Here is a 17,684-nt window from a genome sequence, read left to right on the forward strand (position 1 = left end):
CCTAGAACATGCCCCCGAGGAGTGCTAACCTTTAAGGGGTGGGAGCGCAGAAGTCCCCAAAAGATTCTGAGGAGTCGCCATGGCGATCCAATGAAAGTCAGGCGCAAGTGGATTCCTGCAAGCTAAGGGAAGGAGGCGAGGGAAGTGGGGCATGGTCACAGTCAGTGTCAACTGCTGCTGACAGTTCCAGGAAGGTCAGGTCCATGGTGTATCTATTGGATTTAGTGACAATGATGTTGTTGTTTACTTGGCAAGAGAGGCTTTAGAGAAGGGATGGGGGTGGGAGCCAGACTGGAATGGGTAGAGGAGTGAGTGAATTGAGATGTGGAAGTGGATGTGATGACTCACCCTTTCTTTCTTTCTTTCTTTCTTTCTTTCTTTATTACTATTATTATACTTTAAGTTTTAGGGTACATGTGCACAATGTGCAGGTTTGTTACATATGTATCCATGTGCCATGTTGGTGTGCTGCACCCATTAACTCATCATTTAGCATTAGGTATATCTCCTAATGCTGTCCCTCCCCCCTCCCCCTACCCTTTATTTTATTTTATTTTTTTTGAGACTCAGTCTTCCTCTGTCGCCCAGGCTGGAGTGTGATGGTGTGATCTCCACTCACCACAACCTCTGCCTCCTGGGTTCAAGTGATTCTCCTGCCTCAGCCTTCCAAGTAGCTGGGATTACAGGCATGTGCCACCACACCCGCCTAATTTTTTGTATTTTAAGTAGAGATGGGGTTTCACCATATTGGCCAGGCTGGTCTCAAACTCCTGACCTCTTGATCCACCTGCCCCAGCCTCCCAAAGTGCTGGGATTACAGGCGTGAGCCACTGTACCCGGCCTGGTGACTCACTCTTTCAAGGGACTTGGCTATAAAGAAGAGAGGCATGGAGTGGTGGTAGGATGGATTAAGCTGGGGAGGGGAGGCATTTTTAAGATGAGAAATGATGTTTAAATGCAGATGGAAATGGGACAGTAGAGAAAGGGAAGTTGATGGGGTAAATGAAAATTATCATCGTCATCTTCCTCACCATCACCAGCAGCAACCACAAGGAAAGCTCGTTCTGCTCTGGGACTGCCCTGTTAGACATTTCTTCCTTATATTGAGCCACAATCTATCTCCCTGTAACTTTCGCCTTTGGTTAGAGTTCTGCCTTGTGTCCCTCTTCTACTCTTCAAATGGCTGCACACTGCTACTATGTCTGTCCTCTTCTTCAGACTCACAGCTCCCATCCTACAGGCGCTGTGCTCCCGGCCTGGAGACCAGACCCTCTACTGTCCCAGCCAAGTTCACATGACCATCCTCTTATTTGTCAAGCCTCTTTTTTTTTTTTTTTTTTTTTTTTTGAGATGGAGTCTCACTCTGTTGCCCAAGCTGGAGGGCATGGCACGATCTCAGCTCACTGTAACTTCTGCCTCCTGGTTTCAAGTGATTCTCCTGCCTCAGCCTCCCGAATGCTGGGATTACAGGCACACATCGCCATGCCTGGTTAATTTTTGTATTTTTAGTAGAGACGAGGTTTCACCATGTTGGCCAGGCTGGTCTTGAACTCCTGACCTCCAGTGATCCGCCCACCTCAGCTTCCCAAAGCGCTGGGATTACAGACATGAGCCATTGAGCTGGGCCAAGCCCCTCTGAAGAGGCAGTGTGCACACTCTTGCTTTGCTGATAGAAGCATGAAATGGTTTAAGCTTTTGTGATTTGGGAAAATGAACTCAGATATAAAATGTGCACACCCTTTGAACCAGAAGTTGTCCTATGGACTTAATGTCTTAGGTGTGAGAAGAAGCTTGTGCAGGGATTCCTGGCAACATGAATGCGGGGTGGACAGACAGTGAGCACAGTGTTTAGGAGCACAGCCTGAGTGCATCTCCCTGAGATCAGGAACAGGACAAGGATGCCTGCTTTCACCGCTGCCGTTCAACATTGTACTGGAAGTTCTAGCCAGAGCAATCAGGCAAGAAAAAGCAATAAAAGGCATCCAGATGGTAAAGGATGAAGTAAAACTATCTGTAGTCACAGGCGGCACAATCCCATATGGGGAGAATCCCAAAGAATTCACAAGAAAACTGTTAGATAGAGCAAATAAACCAATTCAGTCAAGTTGCAAGGAACAAGATCAACACACAAAATTTAATTGTGTGTTGTTGTCTTTTTCACACCAGCAATGAACGTTTGAAAAGGAAATTCAAAAAAGAATTCCATTTACTGTAGCATTTAAGAGAGCTGAGGCTGTGAAGCCACATGGCTGTGTTTGGAGCTGGTGCTGCTATTTACCATGTGACCTTGGACAAGCTTCTCACTTCATTCATGCCACCATTTATTCAGCTATTAGGTGGGGGTAATACTAGTACCTTCCTTATAGAATTGGTTTTTTGTTTTTGTTTTTTTGTTTTTGTTTTTAGTGGGGGAGAGTAAGGATTGAAAGAGTTAATATATGTTAGCAAAATGGACTTAGAAGAGTGGTTGGCACATGGTAAGGATTATATTAGGGTTACCAAAAGATGTTTATAATTGGGAAAATTGAACAAAGGTTTCAGCAAATATCCATCCTGGAGGCTGGTTGACAAATTATCACAATGTACCTTTTAGCTCGAACCATATGGAACTGCCTATATTCTATAGCTATGGCCTACAAAATGCAAAATGGGCAGTTTTTTTGCTTGTTTGTTTGTTTGTCTTGAGACAGTCTCAGTCTGTCACCAGGCTGAAGTGCAGTGGCACGATCTTGGCTCACTGCAACCTCCGCCTCCCAGGTTCAAGTGATTCTCCTGCCTCAGCCTCCCAAGTAGCTGGGATTACAGGTGTGCACCACCACGCCCAGCTAATTTTTGTATTTTTAGTAGAGATGGGGTTTCCACCATGTTGGCCAGGCTGGTCTTGAACTCCTGGCCTCAAGTGATCTGCCTGCCTTGGCCTCCCAGAGTTCTGGGATTACATGCGTGAGCCGCCGCGCCCAGCCAAAATGGGCCATTTCATATGTTCAATCTAAACACTAAGATACTCTTTAGCCACTGAAAATGACTGTATCACAGATCTATCTTTATCACAGATATATCTTTACTGTCATAGAAAGAATAACATATTATTGAATAAAAATAAATTACAAAACAGCTTGCAGCCACGTTTGTAACATCAGTATATCTATTTGTGTGTCTAGGTGTGCACATAAAGAGATATCTAGAAGACACTCCCATTGCCTATGGGAATGACTTGGGCTGGGATCTTATTTATTTATTTGTTTATTTATTTATTTATTTATTTTGAGACAGAGTCTTGCTCTGTCACCCAGGCTGGAGTGCAATGGCATAATCTTGGCTCACTGCAACCTCCGCCTCCCAGGTTCAAACGAGTCTCCCACCTCAGCCTCCCAAGTAGCTGGAATTATAGGCACCCACCACTGCACCTAGCTAATTTTTGCCTTTTTAGTAGAAATGGGGTTTCGCCATGTTGCCCCGGCTGGTCTCAAACTCTTGATCTCAAATTATCCACCTACCTCAGCCTCCCAAAGTGCTGGAATTACAGGCGTGGGTCACCGCACCAAGCTGTGATCTTAATTTATATTTTTTCTTTTTAACCCTTGATTTTTACCCTGTTAGACTGACTTTAGGAGTCTCACCCCCAAAACTGCAAAAGAATAAATTAGTGTTGTTGAAAGCCACTAAGTTTGCGGTAATTTGTTAGAGCAACAACCAGAAACTAATACAATCGGGATTTAACTTGCCCTGGGGGTGCTGGCTCTCCCCAACTTTCTTCTCAGAGCAGGGGTCCTTGCCCCTTGCTGAGCCCCCACCATGGCCGGGTGGACCAGCGATGAGCCTGATCAGTTCTCTTGGGATTTTAAATAAAATATTCAGAGGCTGCACGCCAAGCTTCTCTGTGCCACACTGCAGGCACAGTGCCTGGAGCTACCATGCTTTAGGGGTCCATGAAGATGTCTGTTGGCTTGGGTTGAGCGTGAGCTAAGAGATACAAGGGGTACACTTTGGGGCCTCAGCCCTTTGATGTTACCTTTGCTCTGGAAGCCCAGGGGCTATAAGACGGAGAGGAACTTTGCTGAAAGTGAGGTCCTCCCTGCAGAGCTTGAAGAACAATCTAACCATGCTGGCATGGGGCCCATCCCACCTGCAATGCCAGTGTAAGTCTGTGACAGTCACTCATATTCAGAGCATGTGGACTGAGACTCTGAAGAACGACTTTATGGTGGGCACCTTCATCTCCATCTGGTGGGTCCAGAGCAAGCAGCCTGAGGGTCCTATGGGCCCAACCTCACCCTCCATCCTTATTTCCCTGCCACTCCAGGGCTCCTCCTCAGCCAGACTTGCCTGTGAGTGCCCCTTGATGGCTGTATTAGTCTGTTCTCATGCTGCTAATAAAGACATACCCAAGACCGGGTACTTTACAAAGGAAAGAGGTTTAATGGGCCCACAGTTCCACATGGCTGGGGAGGCCTCACAATCAAGGCAGAGGTCGAAAGTCATGTCTTACATGGTGGCAGGCAAAAAGCGAATGACAACCAAGCAAAAGAAGAAACCTCTTATAAAACCATCAGATCCCATGAGACGTATTCACTACCACGAGAACAGTATGGGGGAAACCGCCCCCATGATTCAATTATCTCCCACAAGGTCCCTCCCACAACACATGGAAATTATGGGAGCTACAATTCAAGATGAAATTTGGATGGGGACACAGCCAAACCATATCGGTGGCCCTGGCTTCTCTCCCATTAGCTCTCTTCTACTTCCCAAAATCTTTCCAGCTTTGTTTTTCTGTTTTAGAGACTGGAGTCTCACTGTGTTGCCCAGGCTTGTCTTGAACTCCTGGGCTCAAGGGATCCTCCTACCTCGGTCTAACAAGTAGCTGTGACTATAGGCGCACACCACTACACCCCCACAACTTACCCATCCTCCCCGGCCCAGTGAAATCCCTAGGTTCTTCACACTCCCGTTAGCTCCAGGCACCAGTGGCTTTGCCTTCTACAGAATGCATAACATTATAGCCTCTTAGAACAAAAAGGTCATGGGGATTGGGGAGGCTGGGAGCTCTCTCTTCATTTGGGGATTAAACCTACCACCTGGAGGGGTGACATGGCTTGCCTTAGTCACCAAGCAAGGTTGGGAGAGTATTTCTGGGATGATCATTAGCACTTTCTTTCCAAAGGAAGGACACTACAACTCACTTTCATGATCACAGGATCCCCCCGACAGGTAAGGTGTGCAAACTCGCTTTCATTCCCTTTTTGTCTTTGACGCAGCTCTGAAGCATTTTAATTCTTAAAATTTACATGTTCATGATGACACAGAGACAGGTTTTCTGTTTAGGAGAGGGCCTGATTCCATTAAGGCTGATCGATCTATGTTGCACATTGTGGGATGAACATGAGAGATCAGAACTGAGCTTCCCAAATGGTGGGTCACATGACCCAGTGTTGTTCCAGGAGAACGTTGCAACATTCAGCATGAGAAAGCGCTGCACGCACCATGTATGTGTTGGGATGCTGGGCCGAAATGTATTAATGAGCAAGTGTTATCATATTTGTCTATGGAATTCTATTTAATAGCTATGTCTTGTATGTGCTGATTGGGTCTCAAATCTGGGTATCTTACCCCAACATCTTTCTAGAAAATCCTTCTTTTTAAATAAATGTTGGCTGTGTGCAGTGGCTCATGCCTGTAATCCCAACACTTTGGGAGGCCAAGGCGGGTGGATCACCTGAGGTCGGGAGTTCAAGACCAGCCTGACCAACATGGAGAAACCCCGTCTCTACTAAAAATACAAAAATTCGCTGGGCATGATGGTGGGTGCCTGTAATCCCAGCTACTTGGGAGGCTGAGGCAGGAGAATCACTTGAACCTGGGAGGCGGAGGTTGCAGTGAGCTGAGATCGCACCATTGCACTCTAGCCTTGGCAACAGAGTGAGGCTCCATCTCAAATAAGTAATAAATAAATGTTATAGAAATACTAAAATGTATTGTGAATAATATAACACCCACGTACCACCATCCAACTTAAGAAATAAAGCATTACTAATCCAGTTTTGCTCCCTGCAAACTCATCCTTCATCCCATTCTCTTTCCTTTCGCTTTATAAACATCCTGCAGCCGGGCACAGTGGCTACACCTGCAGCCCGAGCTACTCAGGAGGCCGAGATGGGAAGATCACTTGAGCCCAGGAGTTTGTGGCTGTAGTGTGCTGATTGCACCTGTGAAATAGCCACTGTGTTCCAGCATGGGCAACATAGCAAGACTCCATCTCTAAACGAAATCCTTTTCTTTTTGAGACAGAGTCTCACTCTATCACCCAGGCTGGAGTGCAGTGGCGCCATCTCGGCTCACTGCAACCTCTGTCTCCCGGGTTCCTGCCTCAGCCTCCGGAGTAGCTGGGACTACAGGCACACACCACCACAACTGGCTAATTTTTGTATTTTTAGTAGAGACGGGGTTTTGCCATGTTGGCCAGGTTGGTTTCAAACCCAGGGCCTGAGATGATCTACCTGCCTTGGCCTCCCAAAGTGCTGGGATTATAGGCATGAGCCACGGCGCCCAGCCTAAAAGAAATCCTGAATTTGACATTTTTAATTCCCTTGTTTGTTTTAATATTTCTATAGCACATATATGTCTACATATGTAAAAAATATAATTTGTATTGGGGTGAAATTCACATAACATTAAATTAACCACTGTAAACATGAACAATTCAGTGGCATTTTGGGCTGTGCAACCACCACCTCTATCTATCTAGTTCCAGAACATTTTCATCACCCCAAAAGGATGCCCCATGCCCCTCAGGAGTCACTCCCCATTTCTCCCCACTCTGTCCCCTGCAACGACCAATCTACTCTCTGTCTCTGTGGATTTACCTATTCTGGATATTTCATATAAATGGAATCATACAATATGTGGCCTTTTGTGACTGGTCTGTTTGACTTAGCTGGGTGTAGTGGCACCAGCTACCCACCTACCTGGGAGGCTGAGGCAGGAGAATCGCTTGAACTCCAGCCATAAATTATATTGTTTTCAAGGTTCATCAATGTTATTTGCCCAGGCTGGAGTGCAATAGTGTGACCTTGGACACCTGCAACCTCCACTTCCCTGGTTCAAACGATTCTCCTGCCTCACCCTCCTGAGTAGTTGGGATTACAGGCGCATGCCACCACACCCGGCTAATTTTTTGTATTTTTAGTAGAGAGAGGGCTTCACCATGTTGGTCAGGCTAGTCCTGAACTCCTAACCTCAAGTGATTCACCCGCCTTGGCCTCCCAAAATGCTGAGATTACAGGTGTGAGCCACTATATCAGGCCTAGTCAATTCATTTTCACTGCTGCAAAGCATCTCATTTTTAAAAATTATTTTATTATTATTTTTTGAGACAGGGTCTCACTCTGTTGCCCAGGCTGGAGTACAGGGGTGCAATCACAGCTTACTGTAGCCTTGACCTCCTGGGCCCAAGCAATCCTCCCACCTTGGCCTCCAGAGTAGCTGGGACTACAGGCATGTGCCACCACACCCAGCTAATTTTTGTTCTTTGTTTTTTGTTTTGTTTTGTTTTTTGAGACGGAGCTTCGCTCTTGTTGCCCAGGCTGGAGTGCAGTGGCGCAATCTCAGCTCACTGGAACTTCCATCTCCCAGGTTCAAGCGATTCTCCTGCCTCAGCCTCCCGAGTAGGTAGGACTACAGGCTCACGCCATCGTACCCAGCTAATTTTTATTTTTAGTAGAGACGAGATTTCACCATATTGGCCAGGATGGCCTCAAACTCCTGACCTCAGGTTATCCATCCGCCTCGGCCTCCCAAAGTTCTGGGATTACAGGCGTGAGCCACTGTGCCTGGCTCAAAGCATCTCATTGTATGAATCCAACAATTTATTTATCCATTTGTTGTTTGAGTACATTTAGGTTATTTCCTCCTTTCCCTCTTACAAGCAATGCTGCAGAAACATTCTTGTCCACAGCTCCCCCGGCACATGTACAAGAGTTTCTCTAGGGCACAAATGTAAGAGTTTTATTGCTGGGCCATGGGGAATGCTCTTCTTCAAATGTACTTGCTATTGTCAAATCTGAGCTGTCTTTTCAGGAGCCTACTAGTGGTTCTCAGCCCTGGCTATGCATTAGAATCACTTGGGAACTTTTAAAAAATATGTGGGTGTCTGGATAACTCCCCCAACCCATGGAATCATAGTCTCCAGGGATGGGACTGGGGACCTGCAATTTTGAAAGCTCCCTGGGTGATTTACACAGCCAAGGTGGAGAACAGCTGGGACTGAGCCTTGGCCCACTCTGTCTCAGCTTCCCAAGGTCAGCTCACAGAGGGCAGCCAGCATCTTAGACTTGCTAATATCACTCAGCAGCTGGGCAGAGAGAAGGGACTAAATAAATAAAGTCTGAATGAGTAAACAAAGCATTTAAAACAAACCCTTTAGGGCTGGGTGCGGTGGCTCACACCTGTAATCCCAGTACTTTGGGAGGCTGAGGCGGGTGGATCACTTGAGGTTGGGCATTCAAGACCAGCCTGACCAACATGACGAAACCTTGTCTCTACTAAAAATACAAAAATTAGCCAAGTGTGGTGGTATGCACCTGTAATCCCAGCTACTCTGGAGGCTGAGGCAGGAAAATCACTTGAGCCCAGCAGGCAGAGTTTGCAGTGAACTGAGATGGCGCCACTGCACTCCAGCCTGGGCTACAGAGCAAGACTCCATCTCAAAAAAACATAATAAAACAAACCCTTTGGGCTGGGTGCAGTGGCATATGCCGGTAATCCTGGTAACTATCTCCTACTGTTGTGAGGATTAAAGGAGATGGTGCGTGTAGAGCACTTGGCACATATGAAGTGCTCAATAAAGAGCAGCTTCTGCAGCCTGGTGTGGTGGCCCATACCTGTAACCACAACATGTTGGGAGGCTCCGGCAGGAGGATCAGTTGAGGCCAAGGGTTCGAGACCAGCCTGGGCAACATAAAGAGACTCCATCTCTACAAAAAATAATAAAAACTAGCTGAGCGTGGTGGTACATGCCCGTAGTTCCAGATACTCAGGAGGCCGAGGTGGGAGGATCAACTTGAGCTCGGGAGTTGGAGGCTGCAGTGAGCTACGATCACACCACTGCCCTCCAGCATGGGTGACAGAGCAAGGCCCTTTCTCTGGAATAAAAAAAAAAGAGAGGCTGGGCGCAGTGGCTCACGCCTGTAATCCCAGCTACTTGGGAGGCTGAGGCAGGAGAATCACTTGAACCTGGGAGGTGGAAGTTGCAGTGAGCTGAGATCGCACCATTGCACTCCAGTCTGGGCAACAAGAGCAAAACTCTGTCTCAAAAAAAAAAAAAAAGAGAGAGAGCGCAGCTGCCATTTTCAATGTTATTGATAAAAGCAGATGGGTGTTTCTGAAAATGCACCAGATACAGCCTTAGACTGGAAGGTGCTGATGTCTTACTGAGCCTCCAGACAAAGCTGGTGAACCCACCAGGTCGGGACTTTATGACTTGAGAAGCTGTCCTATCTATGAGGGTCCGTGTTAGGGAATATTAAAGAATAGGATTGGGGGCAGTAGCTTTCCTGTAGCAAGTGCTCACCTGTGCCAGATACTGGGCAAAGGAGTCTGCAGACATCCCTCATTTCATCCTCACAATCCATGAGGCAAGTATGACTATTCTTCCCATTGTCCAGAGAGGGAAAACAAGTCACAAGGAAGCAAGTCACGCAGCAGAGCTAGGATTGGAATGGAAGTGCCTGCATCCTCCAACGCCTGCATCCCAACCCGCTGTGCTATGCCTCCCGTTGATGCTTTCCCATGTCTGCCATTTAGCTTTGCTCTGGTGAGTGACAAGCTGTACCAGCGGAAAGAGCCTGTCATCAGTTCTGTGCACACCAAGGTGAAGGGGATAGCAGAGGTGAAAGAGGAGATCGTGGAGAACGGAGTGAAGAAGTTGGTGCACAGTGTCTTTGACACCGCAGACTACACCTTTCCTTTGCAGGTAAGCACCTTGTAGCATCTCCCAGGCTCGTTGCTGGTCACCATCGCCAGGGCTTTGCTCCTTTCCCCCAGGATCTAAAGCCTCACTCCAGAAAAAACGCTGGTCCTATTTTAAAAGCTCTGTGAACATCCCAACTGAGAAAACCTAAAAATTGCAAAACTGGGTGAGATCCAGGAGATGATTCTTTGCTTTATCAAGTCCTACAGGGTTTCTCAAAATAGCCTCATGTCCTGGTGCATTGAAAACAGGATTTGATTCACTCACGCTTGATTTATATGCAACTTTTTAGAGGCACAGCCACCAAGCCAGCAAGGTCTGCCTAGATTCAGAAGGACAGAGAACTTTCTACCAAAGAGTACCAGCCCTTCTAGATTGTGTAGCATTTCATCAACAAAAACGACTCCAGGAGACCATTCTTGGGTACATTTTTCCACAAAGAAAGGATATAAATGACAAAAAGAAGAAAGGCATTGGTCACTGAGAGAAGGCGTGTGACTTCTAAATTTGCAAGCAGGGAAAATGAAAGCAGAATTGCCAAAAAGGAGAAATTAAAGTAGGGTTGAGGAGGCCAAAAAACAGATAAGGGGGCAGGAGGAACAAAGGGGCGTGTTTGTGGCCTGAGGAGCTAAAATGCTTTGCAAAAACCCATAAAGCCCAAGCTGCTATCCATTTGTTTCTAACAGTGGGTCATTAAAATCCTGTGATTACTCAGTTGGTGGGATACCCTAGTGCCCTTTCATTAAAGTCCGGGAAAATCTGAACAGTGTTCCGATGAAGTATGCTCCCCTACCCTCGCCTCCCCAGGTCTCTTGAGTTTCAATTTAATGAGATTTTACTGTGCAAAAAAAAAAAACATGAAAAAGCTGCTTTTGAGATTGCACTGGTAAATGACTCCTCAACCCATGCAAATGCTCCTTCACTCTCCCTCAGCTCAGCAGGGCTGCTCGTCCAGCTTTGATATTAAGCCCTCAGTATATTCCAAGTTGCCCACAGATCCTGATTTCTAGAAGCTTAGAAAAGTGGAGAGGTTCACCCAGCAAGCTGGATTATTATAATTAAGTAGTTCTCTTTTTAAAGGCCTTGCATTTTCTTAGCCTCTCCTTCTCCACAGGGGAACTCTTTCTTCGTGATGACAAACTTTCTCAAAACAGAAGGCCAAGAGCAGCGGTTGTGTCCGGAGGTAAGGAGGGGACCTGGAGTGGTGGGTCAGGTCGTAAGAGTTCCTGGGGGAGGTACAAGTCAGAAGAAGCAGAAATGAGGACCCGGGGTGTATTTGAGCCCACAAATATTTACTGAGCACCTGTCTCTTTTGTGGGGTAGGGCTGGGCTGAGTGGAGGAAGGGAGAGAACACATGGCAGTGTCTCTCCATGGCCACCAGATCTTTGTCTGCCTGCCTCAGTCTCTGGTTCTAGCACTAGGGACCCGTGCAGATGGCAACCCTGCTCTTTCTATCTCTGGCTCTCTTTGCAGCTTATGACAATGGTGATTCTTGGCATTTGCACAACATTTCACATTTGATTTGAGGCTCACAATGACTTTAGGAGAAAAATGGCATTTTACAACGCAGGACACAGATTCAGAGAGGTTGTGACTTCCCTAGGGTCACACAGCTTGCTGCAGGCAAAGCCAGGGTTAGGACCTGAGTGTCCTCACTCACAGCTTCTCCTACCACGGTTCACAGTGAACTGTCTGCAGGGCTGGTCTTGGAAAACCCTGGCACACAGCTCTCTTGCTCATTCATCCACTTCTTAGGGTCTCAGCCTCTCCATCATGTGCCTGTGCCCCCATGACTCCCTGCCACCACCCCAGACAATCTTTCCCAACTTGGCTTTGCCCTCTCCAAAGAGCTGCCTCTTTCTGGAAGAGCTTCTTCCCTATCAAATCATATTTGTTTTATTCTGTGCTAGGCATGGTGGCTCACACCTATAATCTCAGCACTTTGGGAGGCCAAGGCAGGAGAATCACTGGAGCCCAGGAGTTCAAGACCAGCCTGGGCAACATAGTGAGACCTTGTCTCTAAAAACAAAACAAAACAAAACAAAAACTGTATTTGTCCTATTCTTTACCTCACCATCCTGCTCTCTGCTCTTAAACCAGCTTTTCTTCTAAGTTTATCTATATCAGCGTGTTACTGCTAGGCATTACCTGTAACTCCCAACCTCCCAGCCTCCCCTCTCAGGTAACGTAATTGTGCTGTACCAGGGACCATTTCCAACACTGACAGTTGCAGCAGCGCTGGTGATACCCAGCCAGATCCTCCACTGATGAGCAGGACCAGCCCTGCCGGTGGGGTTTTGCTCACAGGCCCACTCTGGCAACAAGGTCTAGCTTCCTGAGTGTCCAGGACCTCTGGGCAAAAGTGCTGTCTTTGAGTACAGTCTTTGCCATCATTTGTACCCAAACGCAGAACCAAGATAACATTCCCTTGGTGTCTATCTTGGTAACGCTTCCTCTAAAAGGAGAGCTTTCTACATTTGTTTTGTCCTCATCGCCCCTTAACTTTCCCTGCTGCTCAGATGAAATCTCTGACAGCCAGGCCAGCCAAGCCCTCCCTTCTGTCTCCCTTCCCAGCAGTGTTCCGTCTCCAATCCAGTTTGGGGGCCTGTTTCTCGTTTGTCCCGTCCTTTGGTCATCTCTACACCACACTCTACCTCCATGTACACATAAAGACACTTTTGGACTTGTTGAGACTTGGAAGAAAAAGAATTAGGATAGCCCAGAGATTAAGAGCCTGGGCTCAGAAGCTAGACTGCTAAAGGTTCAAAACTTAAACTTCTTAGCTCTGTGACCTCAGGCAGGTGACTCTTCACCTCTCTGTGCCAAGTTGTGTGCATCTGTGAAATGGGGCTGAGAACAAAACCTAGCTGTTCGGATCATTGAAACAAATGAGTGAATACCTGTGACATGCTTAAAACAAGGCATGGTACATTATAAGCACTCAATGAATGTCAGTTGTTATGATTCAAATGACATGTTACTCCTCAGATAGGATGTCACTCAGAGTGGCTGGAACCCAACAGGCTCCATGGAGGCACTACCAGCCCAGAGAGCACATGTGACTCTTTGGGATTTTAACTTATGCTCCAGGCTGGTTTGGGCTGGTCTAATTGGGCATTCACCTCCTCTCTGCCCGTCAACACCCCTCTATCTCGGGTTGTCTCGGTAAATATGACCAAGTTCCAGTTACACACCAACATGAATAGATAATTACTCCAGTTATCTGTGGCTGCAAAACAAACTACCCTGATCATGGTGGGCTTAACACAAGCATTTTATTAACTCTCACAGTTCAGTGGTTGACTGAGTTCAGCTGGGTGGTTCTTCTGCTGGTCTCACTAGGGATCTCTCAAGGAGCTGCAGTCAGATGGCAGCTGGGGTTGGCATCCCTTGGAGCCTCAATTGGCACCCAGGGATAGCTAGACATCTCTTCCTCTCTGGGAACCCCTAAGAGTTAACCTCTCTTCAAGGTCTGTCCACATTGTCTCTCCAGCAGGGTAGTCAAACTTTCTAATAGTGGCTCAGGTTCCTCAAAACAAAACAAAAAAATAGAAGCTTCCAGGCCTTCTTAAGGCTTAGGCCTGGAACTGGCAACAGCATTCCTTCTGCTACTTCTATTGGTTTTGCAGTCACAGCACAGGCTCAGCTTCAGAAAGTAGGGGAAACACTCCACCTCTCAATGGGGAAAGTGACCAAGAATTTGTGGCCATCTTTAATCCATGAAACAATCACAAAAGAGAAGATTAAAACAAAACTAATGCTGTTTTTTTTCTAATTTTAGAATTCCTTTTGGAAAGCAAAATAAAACTGATTTCTCTTCTTTCCTGAGATTCATCTCCAGTTGATAATGAAAATGTAAACTTTCCATGAGCCACAGTTAATGATCACACATTCATTCCTTCCATGACTATCAAGACCTACTATTTGCCAGGCACTTGGGCTACAAAGATATGACCTTGGCTCTGTATTCAAAGGGTTCATAATTTAATTTGGGGAGTCACAAGGAGAGGAGACCAACGGCATGCCATGTGACAAGGCAGCCTGGGAAATAAAGAGATCATGAGAGAGTCTGAAAACTACAAGAAACATTCATTGAGCATGTACTATGTGCTAAACCCTTTCTTTTCATAACTCATTTAATCTTCACAACAATCATGCAAGACAATTTGTTGGCTGGGCATGATGGCTCACGCCTATAATCCCAGCACTTTGGGAGGTTGAGGCAGGCGGATCATGAGGCCAGGAGTTCAAGACCAGCCTGGCCAAGATGGTGAAACACCGTCTCTACTAAAAATACAAAAATTAGCCAGGCGTGGTGGTGCGTGCCTGTAATCCCAGCTACTCAGGAGGCTGAGGCAGGAGAATTGCTTGAACCCGGGAGGTGGAGGTTACAGTGAGCCAAGATCACATCATTGCATTCTAGCCTGGTCGACAGAGCAAGACTCTGTCTCCAAAAAAAAAAAGACAAATCTGTTCACCCTGCTTTTACAGATGATGAAACTGAGGCTCAGAGAAGTGAGTGAGCTGGCCGAGGTCTCTGAGCTAGAAAATGGTGCAGCTACTGCTGAACCAGATATACCTGGGTCCAAGACCTAGGTCCTTGACCTGAATCACTGTAGAAGCCACAAATTGCACAGATGACAAGGAGCAGAGGCTATTTTCACACCTATGTCATGTTCTGGCTTCCCCAAGACTGGCCATGAAGCCTGCTCCCTAGAAAACAGGAAGAGAAATATGCATAAACCAGGGCAGCTCATTTCTCTCTTCCATGTTCTGTCTTTCAGCCCTGAGACCAAGCTGGTCTCGTTTTCTTGGGCCAGGCGAGTGTCCTGGCCAATGTCTCTCAGTTCCATGTGTCCTGCTGAGTCTCCGCACCTGTTTGCCCTGCTCAGTCCTTTCAGCCACAAGGCCACTTGGACCAAGCCACCTGTCCTCCACCCCAGCCAGCATCCCTGAAAGTGATCCCTAGCTGCCCAGACTTCTGCTTTTCCCATTTTTATTTATTTGTATTGGGATATAATTCACATACCATAAACCCCACCATTTTAAAGTATACATATGATTCAGTGGTTTTTAGTATATTCACAGAGTTGTGCAACCATCACCACCGTCTAATTCCAGAATATTTTCATCTTTCTTTCTTTCTTTCTTTCTTTCTTTCTTTCTTTCTTTCTTTCTTTCTTTTTCTTTCTTTCTTTCTCTTTCTTTCCCTTTCTTTCTTTCTCTTTCTTTCCCTTTCTTTCTTTCCTTTCTTTCCTTCTCTTTCTTTCCCTTTCTTTCTTTCTCTTTCTTTCCCTTTCTTTCTTTCTTTCTTTCTTTCCTTTCTTTCCTTCCTTCCTTCCTTCCTTTCTTCCTTTCTTTGTTTCTTTTTTTAGGTGGAGTTTTGCTCTTGTCACCCAGGCTGGAGTGCAGTGACACAATCTCAGCTCACTATAACCTCCGCCTCCCGGGTTCAAGCGATTCTCCTGCCTCAGCCTCCCTAGTAGCTGGGATTACAGGCACGTACCACCACACCTGATAATTTTTGTATTTTTAGTAGAGACGGGGTTTCACCATGTTGAGCAGGCTGGTCTCAGACTCCCGACCTCAGGTGATCTGCCCGCCTTGGCCTCCCACAGTGCTGAGATTACAGGCATGATGAGCCACGGTGCCCGGCCTCCAGAACATTTTCATCACCTACAAAGGAAACCCCAAATCCAATAGCAGTCACTCCCCATTCTCCCCTTCCCCTGTCCCTGGCCACAGTCTGCTTTCTGTCTCTATAGATGCCTATTCTGGACATTTCCTATAAATAGAATCGTACATGGTGTGGCCTTTTGTGTCTGGCTTCTTTCACTCAGCATCACGTTCTTGAGGTCCATCCATGTTGTAGCCTGTGTCAACGCTTCATCCTTCCTATGGCTAAATAAGATTCTGTGTATGAATGTACCACATTTTATTTGTCCATTCATCCATCAGTGGCCACTTGCGTGGTTTCCACTTTTTTGGTGATTCTGAGTAGTGCTGCTATAAGCATTCATGTGCACATCCTGATGGATATCGAATCGCTTCTCCATGTCTTAGTAACACACGTCACTTACTCCCCACTCTCTCATCCTTCTATCTGCAGTATCCCACCCGCAGGACACTCTGTTCCTCTGACCGAGGTTGTAAAAAGGGATGGATGGACCCGCAGAGCAAAGGTACCTTCTGTTTCTTTTCCCGAGACCCTAGGGGTGGATGGTCTGGCATCTTGGTGACATTTGTGATGCCCAGTTCAGGTCTTCAGCCTCTGCTCTCAGCTGCCCTCTTCCACCATCACCAAGCCATAGGCGAGTCTGCCCATGCTTCAGCTCTGTCCCCAGCAGACCAGCTGTTGACTGTAAACATGACTCCAGTTTTCCAGTGAGAGAAGAAGCTCCTAAAAACCTAGCAGGTTCAGGGTTCTTATCGGTAGAAAAATCACATGGCCTATAGCATCATCTGAGTATTCTAAACTTTCCCCCTGAACCTCCTCAAAGGTTGAGGACCATGAACTTATACCCCCAGGGAACCTGGCAGCAACATCCATATTAACCTGCAGATTTTTTTTTGTTTTTTATTTTATTTTTTTAAATATTTTTTGTACTGTTTTATTTTATTTTTCTTTTGATTTTATTTATATCTAAGAGCAGTGCTATTGCGATACCTGCAGAATTTCTTTATCTCACATTTTAACTTAAAAAGGCACAGGGCACCGAGTGCAGAGGCTCATGCCTGTAATCCCAGCACTTTGGGAGGGTGAGGCAGATGGATGCTTGAGGCCAGGGGTTCAAGACCAGCCTGGAAAACATGGTGAAACCCCATCTCTACTAAAAATACAAAAATTAGCCAGATATGGTGGCGCACGCTTGTAATCCCAGCTACTTGGGAGGCTGAGACATGAGAATCACTTGAACCTGGAAGGCAGAGGTTGCAGTGAACCAAGATCGTGCCACTGCACTCCAGCATGGGTGACAGAGCGAGACTCCGTCAAAAAAAAAAAAAATCAGTGGTTATAATGCAAACACACACAAAAAGGCATATGCCCATTACTGCATTCTACTCCATACTGTATGTGTATTTGAGTTGGTATAAAAGTTATTTTAACATTGCTCACTATTTAATTAATTCTCCCTTGGAAACTGATTAATCATCCTGACACTCCAGGAAGATAACGCCATGCTGATTTCATGGCTTTGCGCATCCTGGACAGGCTGTGTGCCCCTTGAGGGACTTATGCCCCTTTGAGAGGCCATGTTCTAGTCCATTTATACTAAGTGAGAGTGTACACCTGTTCCGCTCCCCTCATGGGCACCTTTTCTTGTAAAGAAACAAAAGAGCCAGCAGAATCCACAGTCTTTCTGTGTTCTCTCTGCTCTTTATTATGTTTTGCTTGTTTGCCTTGCCTTGTGTTCACTGTGGTTAGGATGGGCTTGATGGAAGCTGAAGCTGCTTGGGTTGGAAAGCCTGGTCAAAGCCTAGACTCTTGCCTGGGTTGAGTTAATGACGTCCCTCCTGGAGAATGTCCTCTCCACAGTTCTTTCACATCTGTGGTTCTACGATGCTTTGACCCCCATAGGAATTCAGACTGGAAGGTGTATAGTGTATGAAGGGAAGCAGAAGACCTGTGAAGTCTCTGCCTGGTGCCCCATCGAGGCAGTGGAAGAGGCCCCCCGGTGAGTCGCATGGGTAGACAGACACAGCGGCCCTCAGCGG

General features: G+C 46.5%; 1 protein-coding gene across 1 annotated transcript in view; it reads left to right on the forward strand.

Annotated features, from left to right (window-relative positions):
• P2RX7 (purinergic receptor P2X 7) overlaps positions 1 to 17,684 on the forward strand; it is a 55,452-nt gene that overhangs the window by 12,919 nt on the left and 24,849 nt on the right. Inside the window, exons 2-5 of the mRNA XM_003280296.3 lie at positions 9,802 to 9,970; positions 11,082 to 11,150; positions 16,078 to 16,150; positions 17,548 to 17,644. Of these exons, the coding sequence (XP_003280344.1) occupies positions 9,802 to 9,970; positions 11,082 to 11,150; positions 16,078 to 16,150; positions 17,548 to 17,644 (408 nt within the window). The remainder of the gene's footprint in view (positions 1 to 9,801; positions 9,971 to 11,081; positions 11,151 to 16,077; positions 16,151 to 17,547; positions 17,645 to 17,684) is intronic.

Source organism: Nomascus leucogenys, chromosome 10 (genome assembly GCF_006542625.1).
Source record: "Nomascus leucogenys isolate Asia chromosome 10, Asia_NLE_v1, whole genome shotgun sequence".
NCBI lineage: Eukaryota > Metazoa > Chordata > Mammalia > Primates > Hylobatidae > Nomascus > Nomascus leucogenys.